The sequence below is a fragment of the Trachinotus anak genome, unplaced genomic scaffold (genome assembly GCF_046630095.1).
Source record: "Trachinotus anak isolate AG129_WGS33_773 ecotype Australia unplaced genomic scaffold, CSIRO_AGI_Tana_v1 ptg000012l, whole genome shotgun sequence".
Taxonomy (NCBI): domain Eukaryota; kingdom Metazoa; phylum Chordata; class Actinopteri; order Carangiformes; family Carangidae; genus Trachinotus; species Trachinotus anak.
This window is the reverse complement of record NW_027273863.1, coordinates 22,867,421-22,892,513: the sequence shown is the minus strand read 5'-3', so window position 1 is coordinate 22,892,513 and position 25,093 is coordinate 22,867,421. Positions and strand designations below refer to the sequence as shown.

At 39.1% G+C, this 25,093-nt stretch overlaps 2 protein-coding genes across 5 annotated transcripts; both read left to right on the top strand.

The window, feature by feature from the left end:
* The first annotated feature begins 424 nt into the window (after window positions 1-424).
* On the top strand, window positions 425-5,844 carry LOC139629019 (uridylate-specific endoribonuclease C-like). The gene is made up of 7 exons (XM_071491350.1): window positions 425-567; window positions 2,557-2,656; window positions 3,072-3,183; window positions 3,292-3,413; window positions 4,219-4,331; window positions 5,097-5,250; window positions 5,348-5,844. The coding sequence occupies exons 1-7, from the start codon at window positions 557-559 to the stop codon at window positions 5,606-5,608; spliced, it is 873 nt and encodes a 290-aa protein (XP_071347451.1). The 5' UTR covers window positions 425-556; the 3' UTR covers window positions 5,609-5,844.
* An 844-nt stretch (window positions 5,845-6,688) lies between these two features.
* Window positions 6,689-24,916, top strand: cc2d1b (coiled-coil and C2 domain containing 1B). 4 transcript variants are annotated; one of them, XM_071491910.1, is made up of 26 exons: window positions 6,689-6,834; window positions 7,109-7,252; window positions 8,537-8,681; window positions 9,515-9,618; window positions 10,078-10,191; window positions 10,634-10,780; window positions 11,777-12,101; window positions 12,484-12,602; window positions 13,234-13,312; window positions 13,975-14,058; window positions 14,963-15,108; window positions 15,796-15,868; window positions 16,115-16,254; window positions 16,333-16,462; window positions 16,573-16,745; window positions 17,442-17,567; window positions 18,222-18,280; window positions 18,986-19,102; window positions 19,638-19,711; window positions 20,143-20,201; window positions 20,290-20,341; window positions 20,428-20,527; window positions 21,386-21,476; window positions 21,581-21,703; window positions 21,815-21,857; window positions 22,235-24,916. In XM_071491910.1, exons 2-25 carry the CDS (start codon window positions 7,190-7,192, stop codon window positions 21,824-21,826), a joined length of 2,655 nt encoding a protein of 884 aa, XP_071348011.1. In that variant the 5' UTR covers window positions 6,689-6,834; window positions 7,109-7,189; the 3' UTR covers window positions 21,827-21,857; window positions 22,235-24,916. The 4 variants fall into 4 exon arrangements, 3 of the variants coding, with proteins under 3 accessions (XP_071348011.1, XP_071348010.1, XP_071348012.1); XM_071491909.1 differs by having other exon boundaries at window positions 22,228-24,916; XR_011692948.1 differs by lacking the exons at window positions 21,815-21,857; window positions 22,235-24,916 and adding an exon at window positions 20,656-20,787 and having other exon boundaries at window positions 21,581-21,628.
* Window positions 24,917-25,093: the final 177 nt, after the last annotated feature.

Genomic DNA, 25,093 nt, shown 5'->3' with positions numbered 1-25,093 from the left:
TGTATCATGTAATTTCTTTAATTTAGAGCAATTTGAGGAGTTGATGTTGATGTTTTGAAAAATGTTGAATTCAGTCAGATTAAATATTATAGATTAGAATTACGGATTTGTTTGTGCTTTGCTTAAATATAATGGATAAATGAGTCGATAGATAGATAGATAGAGATAGATAGATAGATAGATAGATAGATAGATAGATAGATAGATAGATAGATAGATAGATAGATAGATAGATAGATAGATAGATAGATAGATTGATTGATTGATTGATTGATAGATAGATAGATAGATTATGTCTGATACAGTAATGAGTGTAGCTCTATGAAAGCACACTTTATTCACAGTAAGCACGGTGTTCATTATTAATAAAACCACAGGATTGTCCCTCTAATGTCAGATGGGTGGGGCGGGGGCGTTTTCCTGGCTTGTGATTGGCTTATTCTCCTGCAAACGTCATGATTGACGTCTCAGATAACTGTCCCCCTTGAAACGCTGACGATGAGGAGGAGGAGGAGGATGCGAGAAGTCAGAGTAACTTTTTCCACGGAACGGAGCCATGGCGAGAGGGTAAGTTGTGACAGCCAAGCCGAAGAGATACAAGAGAATAACTCATGCTGGAAAAGTTTTTCTCGACCTCTTTTTAATGCATGTTTGTCATGGTTTGGGAGGTGACACTCTGTGGGACTGTTTAAGACACTGGCTCCATGCAGGACAGAGATATTTGATGTAAACAATGGCCACACTGTAACACGACACTCCTGCTGGTTTATGATCATAAGGTGAAAAATGTTTGGTTTGTAGTGTTTTTTTGCTCCTCCAGTTTACCTGTGCATGTCCCACTGGCTCCGACCAACAGCTGATCTGGGTGCAGATCTCAGGTTGGGACAGTGGGTTCTGTCTGCATGTTGTTTGTTGGGTGTGAGAGCAGCAGGGTCTGGGAGTGATTAGTGAACTGTGTCTGCTGCAGTAACGTTGTTGAGCTGCTCTGCCTTGTGAGATTCATAACTGTGCCCAAGCTAAATTAAGAACAGAGGAGTTTCTGTCTCAGTATGAGCCCCTTCCTGTCACTTGGTTCTTACTCAACCTTTTTTTTTTTCCTGATGTGTCAGTCATCTGTCCTCTTTCTATGACAGGAAGGGTGTGTCCGTTATTGTGGTTTTTGAGATACTTTTAATTGCAATTACCCTTTTTTAAGACAATACATGTGTGGTGGGATTGAACAGATACAAAAGTTTCAAACACAGTTTCAGATTATATTCTGCATTATATTTATTCAGCCCAATGCTAGGGGAAATATAAAAACTTAACAGGGATATAACATTTACATCTCAGATTACAACCTGAGCACAGAGCCATGTAGGTGTAACTTAATTATGGAGGCGATGTGGTCATTGAATGGAGCTAAGGTTTTCCTCACTGGCCTGTCAAGACAAACAGAAAACAACAGAAGGCTTCAGGTAACACTGTTTTAAAAATGCAAATGACAGCTTTTCTAGGGGGTTTGTCTCTCGTGTGTTGGAGAATCTAAGAGCAACGTTGATCAGATTTCAGTGTTGAGGTGTACGTCTCTTACATTTATGAGTTCCTGTGTGTGCAAAGATCAATTTTAGTGAAATACTTGTGGACAAGATCAAAAGACTAGTCTGTGCGGATGTTGATTCTTGAAAAGGGGAACTTTTTATGTGGTTTGCTCAAAATTGCAAACAAAACATGTGTTGAAAATCCAGTTGGATACAGGTTTTCAAGCTGTTATCGTTTGAGCCACAGGATGAGCTTTTTAGAAAAGGAGGGTTTTGTATATTACAGCAACTCCCTGTTAAATTGAGTTATCTGAATGAATAAGTCAAGTGACACAATCTATGAAAAGTCTACCAAGATGAGGGGAAGGGAGCATGTGTTTGATTCTGTTAGCTGCTAAATTAATCATAGCCATGGCTGTGAAAAACAAGGAAGAACAGACACACTTCCCCTTAATCATCAAGTCCTCCCAGTGTATAATCACTTCTAATCTGTAGAGTAAAGTAGATGCTTTGGAGGAAAAGCATCTTCTGTGGTTGTGATTATTTGGAAAGGAAAAGATCAAGCAGGTCAGTCAAGGATAAAGAGTCAATAGAGGGATATCACATCCTGGTTAATCATGTCTGTGAATGGAGAAAAGAAGTTAATCTTTTTTTTCACAGACAACTGGCTGACTGTTGTACTTTTCTTTTTTTTGTTTTTGTATTTTTTATTCAGAAATTTATTTCAGAACTGTTGTTTTTCCTGTAATATTATTGTGCCGTTTAATAAAGTTTATGAAAAAAAAAAAGATCCCATCTCCAGTACCAGTGAAATAAAAGGCTCACTGTCAAACTGTCGTGGTAACAGGGACATTTGCCATCGTTAAAGTCATTAGAAACACCTGTTTGTCCTACTTGGACCAGTCAAAACATCTGCTGTGAAAAATGTTTATCTCTGTCTTGCCTCTCTGAAGAGCAAAAAACCAAAAAAAAACCAAAAAGAAAATAACCCTCTTGGAAATATTTTTTGATTGTTTTCTTTTCTGCCTTTTCACAGTCAGCAGGCCGACCAGGAGCTCACTGAGGTGCTAAACCAGCTCTGGCAGCTGGATACCAACCGCCTCAAGCCGGGGACTGATTACATCATTTCCCTCCAGGTCAGCACTTGAAGTCTTCCATCATCGCTTCATTGCAATGCAAAACCTTCAGCTGAAGATAAAGGTGTTATTTGCAAACTCCGTCTGGACCAAAACCACAGAGCATAGAGCTTCACATTGTAAAAGTTAGTTACAGGATGCAAACAGAACTGTGGCGTTCTGTATCGTCCTGAAATCACAAATGTGAACTTTTGGGAACCATGTGCAAAATTTCACTTAACTAAATTGGTTAACTTTAGCATATTAGCGTCTAGATGAAAGCAACATTGTGTGTAAGCGTTGCCCAACAGAGCCATGTGCATGGCTGTAGACTCTTAGTCTTAGATAGTTTAGATTATCAGTTCTGAATCAGGTTTCCTGTCTTGTGTATTGACAACATGCTTGCTGATGACTGTCTGTCTGTGTGTTTAATCAGGGGAGGGCAGGATATGTGGCTCAGGGCAGTAACTATGCCAGAGACAGAGCCAGGGCTCCACTCTTCACATATGTCAACGAAGACAAACTCAAGAGTATCGAAACATATGCACGTAAGTAGCACAAGTAGCAGTTCATGTCCCTTTTTTTCCCCATTACACTTCCCTTTTGCTAGAACCACGTTTCTACACTTTTGACAAGCACGTGTCCTTTATGTGCAGATTTCATCAACTTGCTGGACAACTATGAGACGTCCACAGGCGTGTCAGAGACGGTCACTTCAGAGGAGCTTCAGGAGAACAAGCTGTTCATCGATGCCATGATGGAGACAGATGTCATGAAGGTGCAGTAACTTTAAGAGAGGGAGTCACCTCCGAAACACATCTGTCATCGTAAACTGTAATGTTCAAATACAATTATAACACACTGAACCTACGCAGCAGCTGTTTGCACAGCTGTTTTCAAGCTGTTCTTTATTGATGAGCTTGAGGATGTGACGTTAATGTGAAGGTGACTTCGTAGAAAAACAGCCGTCAGCCATTATAACCAAAGAATTGTAGATTTGGCCCATAACTACTGTATAATTCTTTAGTTACTGGCCAAATAAGTCACCTGCCCGAAAACATGATGTTATTTCTTTTCAGAGGCTTTCCGACCATAACAAGAAGCATTTTAACACTGAAAGGTTTTAGCATCAGGCTTGAAATTTTAAAGAAACTGAACATTCATATAAAAATCAGCTATAGACTGCACACAAGAGTTTCCCTTCCCCAGAGTATGAAGACAAAATGATTAATAAGTTTTCTTATGATTATGTATGCACATTTTGTCTGCTGTATGAATGTATTTTATTTTATTAAATTGCTCGATAATAAGAATTAATATCCAACAGAATAATATCCAAACAAAGTCCATTTACTAGCTGTTCTGGAGTTTTTACACTCATCACTCAATCTTCATTTATTACATAATATTGAGATTTCCATTTTTCTGAGCACTTTCTCATTCACGTTGGCTTGAAAGTTCATTCTTGACCTTGGAAACAGTAGAAATGTTCAGAACTGTTTCTATTTGCCATTTTTGTGACCACATTTGTTACTTGGAAGCCTGAAAAATCATCAGATGTTGTTTATTTTGCTTCTTTACAGTGTGCTCACAAGTATCTGGTCAGGAAGGGGCAGTCGCCATCAGACCCTGCACAGTTCAAAAGACAGCTGTATGAAATCTGGTTCCGCCTCTACCACAGGGAGAGGAGTGGAGGGTGAGTTTCACTGTAGCAGCAGGGGGAGCTACTGTTGTGTGTGCAGAGGCTGTGCTTCAGGTTAGAGGAAAGAGAACTGGTTTAATCATCTACAGACTGGCTCATAGAGTTTGGCCTTAACCAGCCCCATGACTGGTTTTTCTGCAGATGAACCAGCTGACATGGTGACTGGATTTCCTGCCCGAGAATCAATACAAATGAGAAATTATATACATGAGTAAATACAATGATTCAGCATTTAAACCCCAGATTTACTCAGTGTGTTCTATTTTTTTTTTTTTACATTGTTTTTTGCTGCTAAGTTATTGTTTCTGCATGCAATGAATCTTTAACAAAAACAGCATCTAATCCAATTAGTAGATTTCTCTCGAGCTTTTAATTACATTTGCTTAGTCACTATCAGTTGTCGGAGTTGTGCTCTGTGATCATCTGACAATTTGTTGTTTGTTTTTTCTTAACTTTCTTTACTTTTTTCTCAAAAGCAGTTTGACTCTAAAGATACATTTGATTGTATGGGTTTATCTTCACTGGGTGGAGTTAATCAGTTTCGTTAGTTTTATTGAAAATAATTTTCACATGTTAACTTTGTACATTTGACTGGTCTTTAAAAGAGAGCAGCAGGTTGTTTCACCTTCTAGCGGAACCATCTTTTGTTTAAGCAGCAAAGAACAGTGGATAGTAGATAAGGGGAAAAAGCTCTAATAGGAAGAATGGAGACTTAATAAACCTGTCGCTGAACATATACTGACTTTATTTTCATTACAGTGAAGATTCTTGTGGATTTGAACATGTGTTTGTTGGAGAAACCAAATTTGGCCAGGAGATCATGGGTCTTCACAACTGGGTCCAGTTCTACCTGCAGGAAAAACACAACCATGTTGACTACAAAGGATACAAAGCAAGAGACAACAAAGACACAGTACGACAATACTCTGTCACCTTATGCACCGTGGAGACATTAAACACACTGAACAGTACGAGTTCCTTAATTAACTTTTTTTGTCATTGTTTTATAGCCTGATGAAGACGACCATGTGCTGAACCTGCAGTTCAGCTGGAAGGGCTTGGTGAAACCGGTCGGCGGCTCCTTCATCGGCGTTAGCCCTGAGTTCGAGGTCGCTCTCTTCACCATCATCTTCCTCATGTCAAATTCGAAGACGACATCTGTGGTGGTGAAGGTGGATGAGTACATGCTGGAGCTGGTTGTGTATCGGCACGGTCGATCCATCGGCACATCTTTCCCTAAACTGCTCAGCAGCAACAACAGGGATTTGTAATACTTCGCCGCTCAAGCTGTCGGCATGTTTTTGTTAAATTTTGACTTAATTTCTATGCAGTATAATCTCAAAACAAACCTGGATCAGGTTCTCTTTGCACTAAACATCAGGCTTTAACTACATATAACAAGCAAGAATTCTAGCTTCAACTTCCTGATCTGGATTAATGGAAGGAATATAAATTGTTACTAAAGACATTTGTGGAGTAAATAAAACTTTCTTTGTTTACAAACTCATCTTTGCATTTTATTCTTCCCTGTTAATGAGTTATTTCTACTGATATCTATAAAAATGTTTTTACTGTATATGAGGTCGATGGGGGAGTTTGCCCTGACTTTAGTCTGTAAGGTACACATCCTCACAGGCAGCAGTTATTGAGTGCTGAAATGAAACTAAAAGTTCCAGTTTTTCCCCTAATGGGGAAGATAAAAGTGGATGACATACCGTAGTCATTGTTCAGAGCACTTTTCCCATAATTCTGAATCTAGGGATTATTCTGAGAATTTACAACTTGTTTTCTGCAATCAAAGAGCAAAGTTTACTTAAAAAATCCATCTTACTGATGAAATATAAATGTTAATATAAATTATTACTTTGTGCTCACTAAGAATTCAGTGCTGAATTATTGTTGTAGTGAATCTCAAATAGCCAGTAGATAACTGTATAACTTAATTTTGATTTGCAGTGATATAAACTCTAGTGCCTTGATCAAGAATGTCAGTGTATAAATATCTGCCGTTTTCTTTGCCAGTAACTATAGAACTTGAACTTGTCACATATTTATAGATGTAGTTTAAATTAAAATGCACAGTTACTTTACGGACAGTGGTGAAAAATAACTACTTACTCAGGTACTGTACATAAGTATAATTTTAGGCCTCTCTTTTGTAGGAGTAATTTTACTTTTGGTACTCCAACTTGGGGGTGATATTTTTCAACTTAAGTAGGAATTTTTTTTTTTTTTTTTTTTACAGTTGTAGTACTGGTATTTTCAACAAAGGATCTGCATAGCTCTTGCACAACAGCTTCAGATTCATGCGTTCATCCCTCCTGGCGCAGCGGGAGTCACGGCTGCCTGGCAGACACAGCCCCGGGCAAAGGCGACTGCAAGCCCTGGACGCTCCCTCGCTTTGCGCATGCGTATTCAAACAAACCCATTACCATGTCAAACCACAGAAATGAAACAGTTCTTGTGAAAACTACCAGATGAAGTGGTGAACGAGCAGGTAAAGACACGCACGCTTTTCAAGCTTGATAAAACTCTGTGAAACACTGACCAGCACTGAGCGCGACAGTCGTCTTCTTAGTCACAAATAAACTTTTTGAGTTAGAGACGAGAGGCACGGCTAGCTAGCGGCTAGCCGCTAGCTAACACAACCGTCAGTTGGCAGCTCGCTGTCTGTTTGGGAGCCACCTGACAACCGCTCACATGATGAGAGCTACCGACCAGCTCCCGCCGACAGCAGGGGAGAGATTTTCTCTAATGTGTTTGTGTTTTAGGTGTCGTTTGGATCACTAGAGTGTCATCGAGGGGCTTGTTAAACAACAAGCCAAAACAGCAACAACAACAACAACAACAACATGTTTGGTAAAAAGAAGAGAGCCCCGCAGCCCAAAGGCCAGGGCGCTGCTGCAGCCAAGCAGGTAAAAACTACTCAGATTAAAGCACAGGCTGGTGACATACTCACATCCTTTACTTAAATAACAGTCCCACTACACCAGCATGAAAACAATCCATTTCAATCCAATATATAATCCAATCCAAACTCATATTTAATTAAAAGCGCAGAAGTATTATCACCAAACGTACTCAAAGTGTTTATTTGTTGTTCATTTAACGGGGTACTGTTGTACCAGATGCAGCTGAAAGCTAAATCTCATCTGTAGTTCCTGGCAAAGGCTGTCAGTGACGTGCAGGCTGCAGAAAAACAAAGTCAGTTGTGGTAAATGCAAACGTTAAATCTTGAAAAACAGACATGTTTTGCAAGAAAAACAACTCAGAAACAAACACCAGAAAACACGATACTAGTTAACAACTAGAGAACATACCATCAGTAATCTGAACATCATTTAAAGAAAGGATATCTCATCAGTACAACAATGCTGGCCACATAATCAGTGTCTTTAAGCTTAGTGTCAGCAGATCTCAGTGTTCTTCAGCCACTTTTCAGACTAAGATTTAATCTTATATAATAATCAAATAGCCAAGAACAGAACACATCAAAAGATTATACCTTTTAACTATATTGCAATTATTTATTGCAACTATAATGGTTTGTTTTTTTCAATATATTATATTTCTTATAGTTTAGTATTGTAATGTATTGTTGTTTAGTATTGAATTTATTGTTGTAGCCTTTTGGAGAGGGAGGGGTGGGTTTGGTGGGTGGAAATGGTTCAGAGTGCTGGTATATTGTGTATTATGTTGAGGTTTTTCTATGCATGCTTGTGTATGTTGGGAGACTTCTGTTGTATATAACCTGGAAAATTCATTAACGCGAGTTACTAAAAAAGTACTCATCCTGCAGAAAAGTGGTCCCTGTTAGTGATGTTTTTTAATGACATGTTTGAGCTACATTTTACCATTCCAGCCATTCAAGGCGGAGCTAGTTTTCATTAGTGTTTATACAGTTAGATAGTTGAGTCCAGTGGCTCCTAACCTAGAGGTCCAGCCCTTCCAAAGAGTCACAAGACAAAATCAAGGGAGTTGTGAGATGCTTTAGTAGGGTAGGGGGAAAAAAACAAAGTTGTGATACACAGATTTTAATCCTGAAATGTAGGGTAAGCATGAAGTAGGATAAAATAGAAATATTAGTAAAAGTTAAGTACAGTTGCATCAAAAAGATACTTAAGTTTAGTACTTGCGAAAACTACTTAGTTAATTTCCGGCAAGGTAGGGAAGTTTTAACTTTTGCTTCCTGGTTTCAGATGGGTCTGTTTGTAGACCTGGATCCTGAGGAGATGATGATGGGCATGGAGGAGAATCTGGACGACCAAGACTTGGAGGCTGAACTTGCTGCTATCACTGGAAATAAACCTGCTGCCAGAGGGAGAGCCAAGCAGAAGGGGAAGAGTGAGTGCAGTGGTTATGATGTCTAGTCCTAAACAGTTTATTTAAACCATCAGTCAGTATTATTTGCCTCTGGATTGGACTAATATCCTCATGAACCTGAAGGTCTGATCTGAGGAGCTTTTCCCATCGAGTCAGTACAAACCTGATCTATGTAAATGGAATTTTAGAGGCTGATAGTGGTATTGATATTTGAGAGTTTAAAAAGGCCTGATAATGGAGCAGCCCGATGGCGGAGAGCCACAGGAGCGGATGCTCTTAGCAGGAGAGTGCCGGTTCGACTCCCGACCGGCCCGACTCTTTCCTGCGTGTCATTCCCCCTCCCTCTCTGCCCCTTCCCTGTCACTCTCTACTGTCCTGTCAATAAAGGCAAAAAATGCCCAAGAGAAAAAAAAAAAAAGGCCTGATAATGACATATCAGCTGATATTCATTTCCTTTACACAACCTATAACATACACTACTGTGAAATGTTTTTATGCATTATAAGTAAAGTTAGGATGCCTTCAAAAAAATACAATGAATAGTTCAAACTTCATACAAAGCATATTAAACGGGAAAAAAACTCAATCAAATCAACACTTGTTGTGATCAGCCTTTGCCTTTAAAACATCCCAGTTCTGTGGGTTTGGCCGTATAGTATATTATGATATAAGTGTGTTGCTGAAAACCTTTTACAACAATGTGTTTCTGCAGATTCATAGTCCTGGGAAAGGACTAATAATATGCAAATTTATGAAACTGATGACACCATTGTGTACTTTAGTATTAAGTGTCTTGTCATGTGATATGTGCAGCTGGTGTCAATTGGATATATAATTGTGTGTTTGTGTTGTAGGCCCTTTGCCCATGGAAGACATCGCTAGGATGGCTGATGAATGTATGAGGGATGTGGACGAGGAAGAAGATGATGATGATGTGGAAGACGATGAAGATCTGTTGGTTAGTGTTTGCGCTTATTCATCTCTGATCTCATAACAGGCTTTGTTCCTATTTAGATTTCAAGATTCTGGACAAGGAGGCCATTTACCACACACGTTTTAAACTCGCTAGAATAAATTGTTGTAGTTCTACAAACCCAGTGCAGACGTCCAACAAATTCCTCTTATTCAAGGTCAAGCCGAGCAGCTACAACAGTGACTACGATAGCAATCAGTGCAAGCAGATTTTACAGGTCGCACATTGTGGTTTAACTGGGCTGCAAATTGCTGTTGATTCATTGTTTTGTTGGTCTTAATTTCACCTGCACATCTGGGTTTACAGAACTGTCATTCATCATACAACTGCATGATTTACCAAACTGGCTAATGGAAAACGTGTCACTCTCTGTTCTCTGAAATCCAGCTGTAGCCATATAAGAGCAGTTGGCTTTTGATCAGTTGCTGTATTTTTCCTCATTAGGCAGAGCTACAGGAAGTGGTGGGTGAGGGGGAAGCTGAGGATGATGCAACTATTTCCTCCGCTTCTTCTGCTGCTGTTGAGTCTCCTCAAGTTGAAACACCAGAGTCCCCACAGGTACAGCACATGCAGCCTTGACACCATCAGTCACCACAACTCCTGTCAGTTGGCATCATTTTTTGCCTGCAGCTAACAGGAAAGGGCAGACATTCTTCTTGTCGTTATATACCTCTTGTCTATCTTAAACTCTGCCAATTGGATTTTTTTTTTAGTTTTTATGTGACTGGTAAAATTAGTCAATATTTGCATGTAAATCCTGCAAACACATTTTGAACACTCTGTGTATTTTAAACAAGTGATTTAAAGATAAGGTATGAATGTGCAGATATTGTGGTTAGTGCTGAATTTCCTTGTATTATTTATGCTTGACAAATACTTTCCTTCCGCAACCCGCTATTTTTGTGTGCTGAGTAATTTCTTGACCTAACATTGATGTATCAGATGTCCTCAGACAATGTTGAGAGCACCTACCTTTTGTTTTGGTGTTGCACTTCTGAAGAAGCAGGAAGGAAAGATCTCCTCAGCGGCCCCTGGCAGCCTCCAGCACACCCTGGAGGAGAGGATAGCCATGTACAAGACGGCCTTACAAAATGCCAAGAGTGCAGGGGAGACCTCCAAAGCCAGGAGATTCGATCGCGGTCTGAAGGTGAGTCACGCCACTGCCTGATGAGAAGATGCCAAATTACAGGAGTGTTTTCACAATCACTTATTGTCTGTTATTGTTCTAAAACAAGATGTGTTGTATATGTTGGCAATACATTCTATTTACAAGTAAGATTCCTCATAAAATTTACTTTAAAACTTGAGAAAGAAAACTGGAGATGACAGATCCAGTATAGACTCTAGATGGTGCACGCCAGCATGACAACTTGAAGATCCCCTCAAATCTCAAATGAAAATCAAGTTTTTAACCTTGTTAATATGTGCATAAGATGTTTTTATGTAATAAGATTAAGATAATACAAGAAATAAGCAGTCAGTGCCATGGCTGGGCATCTCTACCGTGGAACTGCAGTGAAAACACATGGCTGAGTCTCTCTGATGCTTCCTCTGCTAACCATCTGGATGCTTGATGCTCTTTTCACCAGTCACTGAAACCTTATCAGTACAGAGAGTGAGAGTTTGCATAAGCGCAGCCACTAACATTGTTTCAGCCACTGTCAGTTTATTGTTGTTGAGAGTATTTTCTGCAGCAGGATGGTTTATAAGGTAACGACTCCAAATAAACTACAGTGTGAGTCCATGGTAATCAAGGAACATGTCACTCAGTGCAACACCCACAACGCTGATGAGTTTTGAATTGTTTTTAGAGCATCAGGATCGTCAGGATTTAGCTACACATTTAATACAAACTCAAGAGATAGCTTGTCTTTTGTTGTCCATTTGTCTGAACACACTGTTCAGATCCCTGAAGGGCTTCATGTTGTTTATCCTCTTTTAAATCAATTCTCAGATTCTCATTTTCATTATATAACATGTTTCATATAATTTGTGCCTGCCCACTTGTGGTATTTACTCTTTTTGTTGTTTTACAGCTGTGTTTTTAATTTGTTTGGATTGAACTGCAGTGATGCTTTATTTACTACGCATTAAGTATTTCTGGACTCTGTTTTCAATCGACTGTTACTGCTGCTCCCTGCAGACTTTGGAGACGATGTTAGCTGCTGTGAAAAAGGGGAGGCCTGTGAACGAGGCAGAAATCCCTCCTCCTGTTGCCACTGGAGCCTCCATCTCTGCCCCTCGGCCCGCAGTTCCTGCACGACCTGCTCCCCCTGTACCATTGCGTCCTGAATCCACTCCCTCAGATCAAAAGGAGGAGTCAGAGGCCACAACGCCACCGGCTGCTGTACCAGAGATCGTCACGCCCTCCACATCATCCACCACTGCACCCAGTCTGAGCAGCATCCCATCTCCAGAGGAGAAGACAGAGGAACCTGCTGACCTGCCACAGACCACTCCAACAGATGGTCAGTTTGTCGTGGATTACACACTGCTTATTAGAGAAAGTAGCTTCGAATAGAAAATTAAAAGCAGGAAACATGTTTTCCATTTAAAAGCACTACTCTGTTCTCTCACCTGTCAAAGCAAAGCACATTCTCATTGTTTTCCAGCACACTGTACATATCATACACTGACACATTGTCACAGTCAATGGGAATTCTTGGCTTTATCATGTTTATCATATATAGATATTACATATTGACACATTGAGGAATTTAGTCTCACTTGTAGAACGTTTTAGTTTAAATATTTTTGCTTGGAGGCATTCATTAAAAAAAGTAGCCTCTGAATATGTGATGAATGTGACCTTTCTCTGTGGTCATTGTTGTGTGTCCCATGAATCTGCAGCCAACGAGGCAACCAAGACCATGCTTTTGGAGAGGCAGAAAGAATACAAGATGGCGGCTCTGAGAGCCAAGAAGCAGGGAGATGTGGAGCAAGCTAAACTTTACTTCAGGACCAGCAAGGTGAGATACACGACTGCAGTCCACTGTGATTTGTTTAAAACTAAGACACTGTTTCCTGTTCAGCTGTGTTGTGTTTTGTATACACAGTATTTTCTGGTTTCAAAAATCTTTAGAAGGTATTCAAAAGCCTTAAATAAGCCTTGTCAGGAAACTAATGTAAGGGGGGGAAATTTGCTGAATAGATGTTCACTAGACTAGTGTATAACCTTGACCACTGCCTTATAGAATCTGGACCTGGAGGAGAAATGGATGGTACAGTTTCTATTTGTTTGGAGCAAAAAATAAATGGTTCTTTGCAGTTCTTTTTATGCATGCAATCTGTATATTGAAATTGACAACATACAATATCAGTAGAATAAATCACTGGACACTTTCCCTCATCATTAAATAAAATGTATTGATGCTGAGCTACAACTGTTGATAAAGTATAACGGTTTCCTTGATTGTGTCTGTTACTTTTCATGTACCTGTGTATCATGAAGAGCTAAACACAGCCTGAGCCTGGTGCTCCACATTCTGACTGCAGGATTTCTCTCTCAAATATGTGAAACATGCCAACAATTTAGATGCTGACAAAGACCATCATTATGTTTGACACTCTTGGGATTTGTTTTGTCTTTTTTTGGTGCAGAGGTTCGATGCAGTGATTGAGGCGTTGGAGAAAGGACAAGCAGTTGATCTGAGTGGTCTTCCTCCGTCTCCAGAACAGGGTGAGGAACCCTGGTGTAACATGTTTTTATTTTAGTAACAGACTAGCAAGAAAACCTTATTTATATGCACTTAAATTACAGAATTTACTCGGTGGAGGATGAATAAAAGGGAAAGTGTGAGCTATAAGTGACAGAAAAGAAGAAGGAGAAATACAGCACAAATAAAAAATGTAAAAAATCTTGAAAAAGCTAAAGAAAACAAATGGGTTTTAAGATGCTTTTTAAAAGATGTTTACTAATTTGACTTATCTTAGACTAAGAGTAGTAGTTTACAAAAAAAAACCAAAAACAAACATGTCTGACTATGGTGTATGAGCTTTAGAATTTGTAAATTATTAAAAAAAAAAATGTAACAAAAAAAAACACTGAATTGTTCGGGTGAAAAACAATGAAGAATAAAGAAAAGATTTTTAGTTTTTATCAGAAAATTGATTATATTTTAACAAAATACAGACATGAGAAGAAATTAGCCTAGAACCCCACCAGAGATCACAATATACTCCCAGGAGGGGAATGTAAATGAAAACCAACTTAATCGACAAATATTTTCAAATCTCATAAAATAAGTAAGTAATAGCAATAATAAGGTACAGTGATGTAAACAGAAACCTGCAGGATCTGTTTGTGTGTGATACGCTTCATCTCCTGTTATTGTGTTGTAGGTTCAGGAGGAACCTCTGCTCCAGCAAAGGAACTTTCCTCTGGTCAAAACACACAGGTCACCCAACCGGTTGCAGCAGCTCAAGGTAACAGTAATTCCAACATTTAGTTACTATGTACTAGCTTGTTGTGTTGAGGTGCAATAAGTTTCGGTTTGACTTGTCACGCAGTTCTGTTTCAAGTTCCCCCTCACGTCTCTTAACAGTATTTATATCAGTCAGCGAATGTCACCTTGAGGTTTTACATAAGAAGTGACTTCAAAGAGATGGAAACACACTGTTCGTGTTGTGCACAGCATAGTTATGTATAAGAACGTCTACAGACACTGTCTAGACTTTAAAAAAAACAAAACTGCAAACAATAATTCACCAAAATTTCACACAACTGATAATCAATGATAATATGGATATTATGAATGAATAGAACTAATGGGAATTCATGTTTACATGCTACTTGTAGCAGTGTGAAAGTGAACCAGCTGACACAAACAAGTTGACAAGAAGAAAAGAAACATTAATTTGAATAGTCTTTGTCTATATTCACACTGTCTCACTGTCACGCACCAGTAGACAATGGTCTTGATACTTTTTGAATTCCAGACAAATTTTGTATTTTTGTGTACTGAGTCTGATTCTTATTTACTTATTGCTCAGTAAAATACTTCCTGGTTGAAATCATAATATTGATCATATCTTTGTGGCAAACCTTTGATACAGTTCTTGCATTAAGGCAGCACTGATGCATTTGAGAACATTTAAAACAATAACCAAGCTTAGTGTTAAGTCAGTAGATCTTAAGGTTTGTACTCTGTACTTAATTTTAATTAGTAAATGTTACCATTCTAACATCCTAAACTAAGATGGTAGACATGGTTAACCTTGCACCATATAAACACCACCATTGTCATTGTGAGCATGTTCATTTTAGCAATGCTGCCCCTAAAATCTCCAAACTATTTGAGATACTAAAAGTGTTGTCTTACTCTGTCAGCCCCTGCAGCCCCATCAGCCCCTGCAGCTCCCAAAGACGTGCTGGAGGCTCTCGAGCAGAGACGAGCCAAGTATGTGGAGGCGTCGGCTCAGGCTAAAGCCAGCGGAGATGACCGCAAGGCCCGAATGCACGACCGCATTGCCAAGGTACGCTGAGACTAGAATCTACTGGTGATATCGTTTAGAGAGCTTAAATAAAATGTTGTGAACAGGTTTGATCCTTCTCTTTATCTCTCGGTGGGTACAGGTGTCATAGAGGGAAAAAAGCTTGCTGGTGTCATCTAAATGAATGATTTTCTTTTTTTAAGGATGCAACTAACAATTGTTTTTTATTATTAATTAATCTGCTGATTGTTTTCTTAACTGTGTAATCTTTAAAGTTAAAAGTTAAAATATTGTTTCTGAAAGCCCACAGTGAGGTCAGGTTGCTTGTTTTGTCCAATCTATAATCAAAAAGGTTATTTTTTACTGTCATAAATGACAAGGAATAGAAGCAAATACACATATTTGAGAAGCTGAAACCAGAGATTGTTTAACAGTTGACTAATCAATTAATCAACGAATGATTTCAGCTCTATTCAAAATACAGGGTGAATTTTGTGGAACTGGGAAAAGTGCAAAGTTAACAGTGAGAAAAACTTTGAGTTAAAGGATCAATCGTTTAGCTGCTTTTTAGTTCTTGTGCATATAACAGTTCATTTTTAAACGTAGTGTTGCAGAGATTTGTCATGTTTATAATGACACTGACCTGAAACCATGCATGGATAAGAACAAACCAAATATTTTAGCATTTCCTCCGTTGTTTTAAACCATTTAACGTCTCCCCTCCTGCAGCAATACCAGAGCGCCATCCGAGCTCACAAAGCAGGAAAAGCAGTCGACTTTGATGAGCTGCCAGTTCCCCCTGGTGAGATTCTTTTGGGATTCATGTTTCTGAGTTGACAGTGTAATTTTCAAGTTACCTGTAGCTCTGTGAAATTGGATTTGCATGTGTTTTCAGCTCTGTAGTCCTGGGGTGTTACTTATAGTATATCACAGCACATTGTGAGTCTCTGCACCAGTGCCACAAGACATTTGCAATTGACCAAAAAAGAAAATCTTGAGTGTAGTGGTTATTGTTGTTGCTGTTGCGTAATGTTGTGTTTTCTTACAGGCTTTCCTCCAATCCCAGGCCACAAGGCGACAGGAGCTGAGCAGGGATTTGTTGCCGCTCTGGTGGCAGCCGATAAGCTCGTCTCTACTGATGCTGCTGAAGCACCAGATGAGGAAGACGATGAGGAGAAAGAGGAGGAGGTGGGTGTTAGCATTCCAAGATTGTTCTCGTCAGGTTTTTGTGGATAAATTGTTGTTAGTGTCATGTGTCTGTTGTAGTTGAAGGCCGCTGTTCCAGAAGAGCCAAAGAAGCTGATGTTAGACGTCTCCACTGGAGGTCAAGGACGGAAGAGGACTCCTTCAGCTTCTCCTGACAGATCCGCTGCTAGGGAAGGACTCTCGCCAACAGGTCGGGTTTAAAAGTAGAGCTGCAACATTAAGTGTGACCCCCACTCAAAACTACAACTAATCGTTCAGAACAGTTTTAGCTTTAATTTCCTGTCTTTCTTTGTCCACCAGCGGTTCAGCAGCTGGAGTTCCTGGAGGGTCGGAAGAAGCAGTACATGAAGGCGGCTCTGCAGGCAAAGCAGAAGAACGACATGGAGCAGGCCAAGATTTTCCTCCGCACCGCCAAGGGCTTCGACCCCATGATTGAGGCAGCGCGCAGCGGAAAATCTGTGGACATCAGCACGGTGAGCAGGGAGTAGATTTACTGTGTTACTGGCAGTTTATGTCCTGGTTTCAACTGAATCCTTCACGTGGTTCACTGGTAGAAATGGGTCGTATTTATATCTCTCAGTAGAAACTGATTTGGACCGGAAGAGGAGGCGCACAGTAAAAATCAGAAAGAAATGAAAAGTATTTTTTTTCTTCTGAATGTTGTGATTATTATAGGACTTGTCACATTGTTGACAAAGATAGTCCTTGTTTTTGGTTCAGTAATTGAACATGTGACATTATAATGTGAAAGGAACAGAAAATCAATTTAGAATTTGCTCAGTTGCAAAAATGTCTTGTTTGTGGGTAGTCAAGTCCAAAAAATCTATTCTTTGATTCATGTTTTAGCCCTAATATAAGGCAAGTTTACCTGTTTTCTACAGAATATGTTGCTGCAGCCATAGGTGCAAAATGCTTTGCTGAAAAATATAAAATTATGTGTTTAAGAAAGGCAAATCAAGAAGTGTATCAGGATTTATAATTTCTCAGCCATTAAAGAGATTCTGATTAAATATTATGTCCTTTTGGTAAAATCATGATGAAAAGAGATCAGTGTTGAGAAGAGCTGTACTGACAGTGCTATTATTCCTCAGAACATGAACAATGGTTGATGGTATCACACTGTAGTGTAGTGTCCCACTGTAGTGACCCTGTCTGTACTGTTACTGTAGGTGCCGTCGCCCCCTGGTGACGAAGACGATGACTTCATCCTGGTTCATCACAGCGACGTTCAGATCTCAGAGAAAGCTGAGCAGGTTTACACACAACTGGCCAAGATCCTCAAAGAGCAGTATGAGGTAAAACTGCAGGATTCTGGCTGAAATATTTCTCTGATTACAGGTTATCATGATGTTGTCTATCCAAACTTTTATTTTGAAGAAAATTTATAATATTGCTAAAAACTAATTCTCTCTACATTTGACTCTTTGAACAGAGCTTATGTTTTCACACCTACACGAGAAGAAAAATCATCATAAAATAGAAACAGGATGTTTTATATAAATACACAAAACTTAGAATGCCTACACATTAATTATATGGGGATAAAATATGGATCACAGCCATTGAAGGGTTTACAACAACAGACTGAACAACAACACAACAACAGAACTGTCCTATACCGTATCATGTTGCATCACGTATCTGAAACCAGGTTTAAATTAATACCTGTGGTTTGTCTGTTTTCTATGTTTTATTTTGAAATGATTTATTACACAAGTAAATCTCTTTAAATGTGTGTGCATATATTCTCTGCCAGCACCGAGGCAGTATCCATTATAAGAATTTTCATTGCCAGGAGAAACTTTAATCTCTCTCGAACCCAACATTTTTAGCTCTCTGATATATTTAGAAATCTCAGAATGAATTCAGATCCACAAAAAGCTCAGCTTTTCTGTTCTGTTCTGGTTTCTCTGCACTGTTTGTGATTCTCCTGGCTCTCCTCCTTTTAGAAATGTATGACTCACTCCAAGCAATTCACACACCTGGGGAACGTCTCCGAAACTACAAAGTAAGACTGCTTTGTCACTCACAGTTTTCATTCAGGTTTGGTTTACATACAAACTCCAAGCTCAGTTCTAACTCTGGGTTAAGGCTGGAACTAAAACACACAGCGTCCACTGTATTAGCCCATATGTACAGTCTGATGTCGTCCAGGACAACTGCTCTGTCACAAAGTCTACTTTATGACACCTGTAATGTTCAGTTTCTAATATTCTCCCCCCTCATGTTTGTAAATGGGGTGAGAATAAAATGAGAAACATTTCTCAGTGTGATGCAGGCCAGTACAACACCAGCTTCAACTACAGCCTCAGTAATAAATATATGATTTTACACAAACACATGTCTGACAATGTCACCAAAAACTGAACATTTGAAACTTTAGAATAAGAGTTATATCATTATTATTAATATATTTGTTTATATTTCTGAATTAAATTATCATTTAGTCTATGAAATGAAAAAAATCAGAAGTTCCCAGAGTCCAAAGTGTCTGAGGTTGTTGATTTTGGCTTATTGAAGACTTAAAAGATGTGAACCATCTGTAGATCTTTTGTTTCATTTATTTTCTTCATTTTGATGCTTTGATTAAATCATTTGCTCATTAGTTACATCTTCAAACACACAGTGACCAACAGTAGCCTGATGTTATACAGAAAAATGAACATGCTGCGTTCACTGACACCTTCTGTGTGCGTTCATTTGCCTCCTCCAGGTTTGAGAAGATGGCGGAGAGTTGTAAGAAGAGTCTGGAGGTCCTGAAGCTGGCTCAGTCGAGGGGTCTGCCTCCTCCTAAACATCACTTTGAGGAGAGACCGTTTCACACTGTCAGGTGGGCACGTTCATTAAAACTGTTTTGTGAAAAATAGCACTGGTATAGAAAGATTATGCATTATCCATCTGGTGTCTGCCAAATGAGTAAATGTTTGAAAAGTGTTTGCTGCACGAGTTGTTTACTTCTTTCAATAAAATAAAAATCAATAAAATATGAAAATGGCCCACGAGTGTCCAAACTTTTGCTCCAAGGTCGAAAATGTAACTTTGAATATTTAGCTTGAAGACAGCAGACACCTTCTGCCACTGTTGCAGATACAGCTGTTGTTTCTGTTGTATAGTTTGCATCATGTCCAGTTCACCTAAAAACTATTTTGTCTCGTGGTGAACTGCATGTCTCAAAACGTGAGGAGAATAAATATACAATGTTATCATACTGTGAATAGTAGCTCTTCTCCAGAGCAGACTGATGGTTATCTCTGGTCCTGATGCGGTTTTGCTACTGTCTGTGCTCTGACTGTACTCCATCACTCATTAATCACTCATCATGTCTTTTTCTTTTCTTCCTTCCTTCCTCTTTCCCTCCCTTTCAGGATATTTCCAGAGCTGAGCAGTACTGACATGGTTGTTTTTATCGTGAAAGGGATGAATCTTCCTGCACCAAGTGGTAAAAGAACAGTCTAAACATGTCAGATCAGCACAGGACAATATGTCCAAACAGGGACTGGAAGTCCTGGAAAGAACCTCCAGGTTTTACAAGTTTTTGAATACACTGAAAAGTGCTGTTTTATCCTTAAAATTCAGTTTTGAAGCCTTAAAAGTAGATTTTTTTGCTTTGTTAAACCTTAAAACTTCAGATTTGGTCTTATTTTCAATTTTAAGTGCCATTAAAAAGTCTTTAAACGCCTCACATAGAAGTTGCTGCACCTTTTAGCTTTATGTCATTATGGTGTTGTTGACTCTTACAGTTTATTTTAAACCAAATACTTCACATTCAGTTTGGAAAAAGGTCTAAACTAAAAATAAAATTGATGTAAACATTGTTGGAAAAGCACACACAGTTTGATTTGTTGTGATGCGCGTTTCTTATTCTCTCAGGAATCCAAACAAATGATCTGGATGCTTACGTCAAGTTCGACTTCCCCTACCCCAGCACCGTAAGAGTCTGTTTTCTGTTCACAGCTACCACAGGCTGCCAACATGATGTACGCCACTGATTATTTTTTTAAATTTTGTCACCACCAGGAGCAGCCTCAGAAACACAAAACAGCTGTCATCAAGAACACTAACTCCCCAGGTGAGGCTGTAGCATTAAATGTTTGCTGATTAAATGTTAGCTCTGCGGGGAGCTGCATCTCTTCATCTGTCATCTCTTTCAACCAGAATACAACCAGAGCTTCACGCTGTCAATCAACCGGAACCACCGCGGCTTCAGGAGGGTGGTGTTGTCTAAAGGCCTCAAACTGGAGCTGCTGCACAAAGGGTGAGTCACAGACGGCTCGGCTCGCTCACACTGCAGGGCAACATCCTGCCCGAGGTTTACACAATGTAAATATGAATGTGATCTTGTTTAAAGTCAATTTGCATGTTCTCGATGTGAGTTTCATCCAGGTTCTCCAGTTTCCTCCCACACTCCAAAGATTTGATCTGATCATGGTGGCAGATGCAGTTATTGCATCTGATGCCTTTAACACAGAGGGAAAGAAATGATTGAAGTTTAGCTCTGCATCAGCTACTACTGAGGTAAAGAGAAACAAAAAGGACGACAAAACTTCAGGGTTTGTTGACAGTTGATTTGCAGTTGATTTGTCTGTTTATCCTTCAATAACGTCTCTTTCCCCTGGAGAAAGCTGTGTAGAGCTGGTCATGAGCAGTAGTTGCAGGAAGTAGAGAACAACTCCCTCATTTTCTTGTGATTAAGACCTGACTTCTCTGGAAATTTGATACCACATGCAAATGTCTTTCGTTTGGCGTCTTGCTGTGCTGTTACTGTTGCTGGCTTCTTTTTAGGCTTCATGTAGACTGTTTATTCCAGTAAAAACAGAAGCAAAGTAAACCTGCACTGACGCAGATCACATTCAGCTGAGCTGTAGTTAAACCCTGAGTCTCGTCACAGTGTTACCATATCAAGGAAAAAAGAAGAGAATGACCAAACAGGACGAGCAAAGAAATCTGTCTAAAACCTTTTATTCTCTTAAATAACCAGAAGTACAATTTAAAACATTCAGATTTTAGTTAAAGGCTGTTCAGTGGCTCATTTCACTGTGTCACAAATGCTTCTATGTCAGAGGAAAGCGTGACCGTGTTGAGACTGTGACAGTGATGTCGTGTCGTCCCACAGAGGTTTCCTGCGGAGCGACAAGCCGATTGGGACGGCCCTCGTGAAGCTGGACAAACTGGAGTCGCAGAGTGAAATCAGGGAGATCGTAGAGGTGAGCGGCAAATCTGAGCTAAAGAGCTCAGACTCGCTTTAGATTAAAGATGCTCCTGTACAACTGTTTACCTGTAAACATCAGTGTTGTGTTTGTCCTGCCAGGTGATGGATGGTCGTAAGCCCACAGGAGGTCGTGTGGAGGTGAAGGTCCGACTGCGGGAGCCTCTGAGCGGTCAGGACACACAGACGAACACAGAGCGCTGGCTGGTGATCGACCAGTCACAGGTAGCACTGAATACACCCCGCTGATGCTTTTGCAGCATGAATATCTCAAAGGACAAACCTGAGATTATTTAAAACTCCTGATGTTTTTGTTTTGTTTTTTTTAACTTCAAGGTTCTTCTGTAGATGAAGATTAAAGATGACTGACAAGATACAGGTAATTATTTATCTACGTTAAATTCTGCACAATATTATTTAAGTTAAAGGACTTATTTGACACGATGGGAAATAAGCTTTTTGTCAAGAGTTAGACGAGAAGGTCGATACCGCACAGAGCCAAGCTAGCTGTTTCCCCCTGCTTCCAGGCATTATGCTAAGCTAAGCTAGCTGGCTGCTGGCTTCATATTTATCCTGTGGACATGAGAGTGGTATCGATCTTCTCATCCAACTCTGAGCAAGAAATTAAATCAGCACATTTCCCAAAATGTCAAACTACTGCTTTAAATGTATTCAAGAATATGTTTGAGTGAATTTGATGATTTTCTACTCCAAATTTCCACCTGATTGATGATGTGTTTGTCTTCCAGATAAAAGGCACTCAATCATAAACACTCAGAGGAGGAAGAGGTGGGGAGAGGAAGGCGTTTCTGATCTGATGAGGACGGTCCGTGGTTCAGATTGGAATCAGACCGGTCTAAAACTTTTGCACATTTGCAAGACACAAGAGCTCCCCTTCACACAGCAGTCCACCAGGAGGAGACCCAGAGCCGGTTTACGGTAGGTCAGCTGGCCTCTGGCTCAGCGACATGAACCTCGAGTCTGTCTTCAGTCTGAGGAGCTGCTGTGGGGTCGTGATGCCTCAGGCAGACTTTAGGGCAACAAGCTGAATGCTCTTGAAGATGCAAGTCAGAGAGAAACATTCAGTTTCCCAAAAAGTTTTCCTCTGGCATCAGTGCGGCTCCTGGAGGACGGCAGTGTGAGCTGCGCTAATGTTGAAGGGGCTCAGTGTCGAGCTAACCTGATCCTGCTGCCCAACACGACCTTAGTTAATATAATATATCAAAGAATGTGTACATATTCCTCTTATTATACAGCTCTGGTATCTAGAACTGCATCTATGCACTAATACCAAAGTAATCACTGTTGCTGTAAAATCCTGCATATTTGAAATCGTCTTTAGCTGCCAAACCTGTGAAAGTTGATGACACGAGAGGTTCATGTATGGGACGTTTTTTTTTTTTTTTTTTTAAATTGTTTTTTTCAAACAATTCATCTGTTTCTCAGTGTGAAAATATCAGGCAGAGCAGCACCTACACAGATGTGTTACAGGAGTAAGCCAAGAAATGAGATGATACTATACAAGGTACGATTATATAATTACTTTAAAGACCACACTCCCTCTTTGGCACCTTTTACTTTGTCCCGAGACTGTTCACTTATTTACCTGTGGCTTTAAATGTGTTGGACTTACATTAGTCTTGTCTCGTTTTCACTGAATAGCACAAGTCTGAGCAAAGTTTGTGAGAAACTAAAGTTTAAGAGTTTCAGTCTAGAAAGTAAGCTAAATATAAATTTTATCTTCAGATTCATTATTTCACAGGTGATTATGTTAAAAGGTGATTTCTAAGTAAACACCATTGGCTGACTCAACTATTATAGCATCCTGTACTTATTTCAGTTAAAGTAATTGTTTGAACTTTTGGGAAATTCACTTGCGTTGTTTGATGAGAATATCGACACTGCTCTCATGACTGTTAAATATGAAGCTGGAGTCAGAACACAGTTAGCTTAGCTTAGCATAAACACAGATAGCTTGCGCCAAAGTTAAAAAATACCAACCCCTCTGACACTAAGTAGCTGACACGTCGTATCGCATTTACCTAATCTTTACAGGCTGGTGAATTTCCCAAAATGTCAAACTTTTTTTTTCTTTAAACTATGCATCAGTTCACTCATAAGGTGGAAACTGAATCTTGGGATAAAGCCTTCACTGTTTTAAAGGGCCAGTTCACCCAAATTACAAAAAGAAATTTAATAAATATGTAGTTAAAAGTCGTGATGTGTTTGTCAACAACTAACTCCTATAAGTGCACCCAGAAGTGGAAGCAATAAAATGACCATATAGTAAAAGAGTTTAAGAATATAATCACGATATTTAATATTTAATATGTCATAAGAATTATACTGTGTTCCAACCTATTTATTAAATGTTTATTTACTTCTTATAAAATACTAATTAGGCAGACAAAAAAAACAACTTCCTACAGGAGAAAAAACGTGAACATTTTTAGTTTCTAAAACTTTTAGGTGGGGATGGATTTCTATAGGTTGTTATTGAATCTGAATCACTTGTCAAATCTAGATTGTTTAGAGAGCAATGAAATCTGTTAAAAAAAAAAAAGGTAACATTTTTATTTCACTCAGCACAGAAACTCATTGTTGCGCTGCTACAGGTCACAGAAAACAGTGTAGCTGTAGTTCTTACTTCAACGTTGTGGACAGTTGATATATATTTAAAAGATCTTGTCAACAGAGAACACAAGTGAAAGATTCAATAAGGGAGCCAAAATGTTACTAGATACTGAAATCTAGCCCCAGTTTTAGCTTCTTTCAGCTAATTGTTTTGAAACCCGCACTACCTGAGCAGCACCAAACGGACAGATACAGTTAGAGATCAGCTGGCGAACACAGTCAGGCATTTAGCAGCTGAAGAGAGATCACATTTTTCCATCAGGGGTTGGTGGAGATCAAAAACAGAGCTAAAAGAGAGTGAGCTTTGGACTTTTTTTTACTTTTTTTCTTTTCTTTTTTTTTTTTTTTTTTAAAGTAATTTGAGTGAACTGACCCTTAAAAGTTTCAACTATAGCGTTGTAACAAATGCTGATAAAAGAAGCCATAACAAACATACTGAGCCAACTTCATGAATCCCATTTCAAACAGGCTTACCTCAACACCGTCTGCAACATGATTTAGTTGCCAAACGTTACTGTGGTCACAACATTTCTGTTTCTCTTCTTTGTTAAATTTTTATTCTGTGCACTTTTAGGAAAACATGAATCAGCGTAACTGACAACTGACATTGAGTTTACCCGAAACATTGTCCTAACTAATTAAAATACGTGTTTACAAAGATCAATGATGTCACGTTGTAAAGATTTCCAGAAATGCTACAAAATACTGAAACAGAAATGAGAATTTATTTTGTTTTTAATTGTGGACTGAATTTCTCTATCCTGCTTAAAAATGTTCCATTAAAAATACCTTGTTTTAATTTTGCACTGAAGTATTTTCTAATATTTGTTGCTTTCTTTGAGTAAAAAAAAAAAAAAAAAAAAAAAAAAAAATCTAATTCAGCAAAGAAAATTTTGTTCATCGACAAGGAAAAATCATAACCACTCATTTCAATTTTCTATAAGTTTTTATTTTACATATACTACAGTTTTTTCTTAAAGA

Bases quoted from the DNA above. Each gene is read 5' to 3' on its own strand.
- LOC139629019 (XM_071491350.1), top strand. The intron at 3,184-3,291 runs GTAAGTAGCACA...CTTTATGTGCAG, and splicing joins GAGTATCGAAACATATGCAC to ATTTCATCAACTTGCTGGAC. The intron at 3,414-4,218 runs GTGCAGTAACTT...GCTTCTTTACAG, and splicing joins TGGAGACAGATGTCATGAAG to TGTGCTCACAAGTATCTGGT.
- cc2d1b (XM_071491910.1), top strand. From the start codon at position 7,190: ATGTTTGGTAAAAAGAAGAGAGCCCCGCAGCCCAAAGGCCAGGGCGCT. The intron at 16,463-16,572 runs GTCGGGTTTAAA...TTTGTCCACCAG, and splicing joins GGAAGGACTCTCGCCAACAG to CGGTTCAGCAGCTGGAGTTC. The intron at 19,712-20,142 runs GTAAAAGAACAG...TTATTCTCTCAG, and splicing joins GAATCTTCCTGCACCAAGTG to GAATCCAAACAAATGATCTG.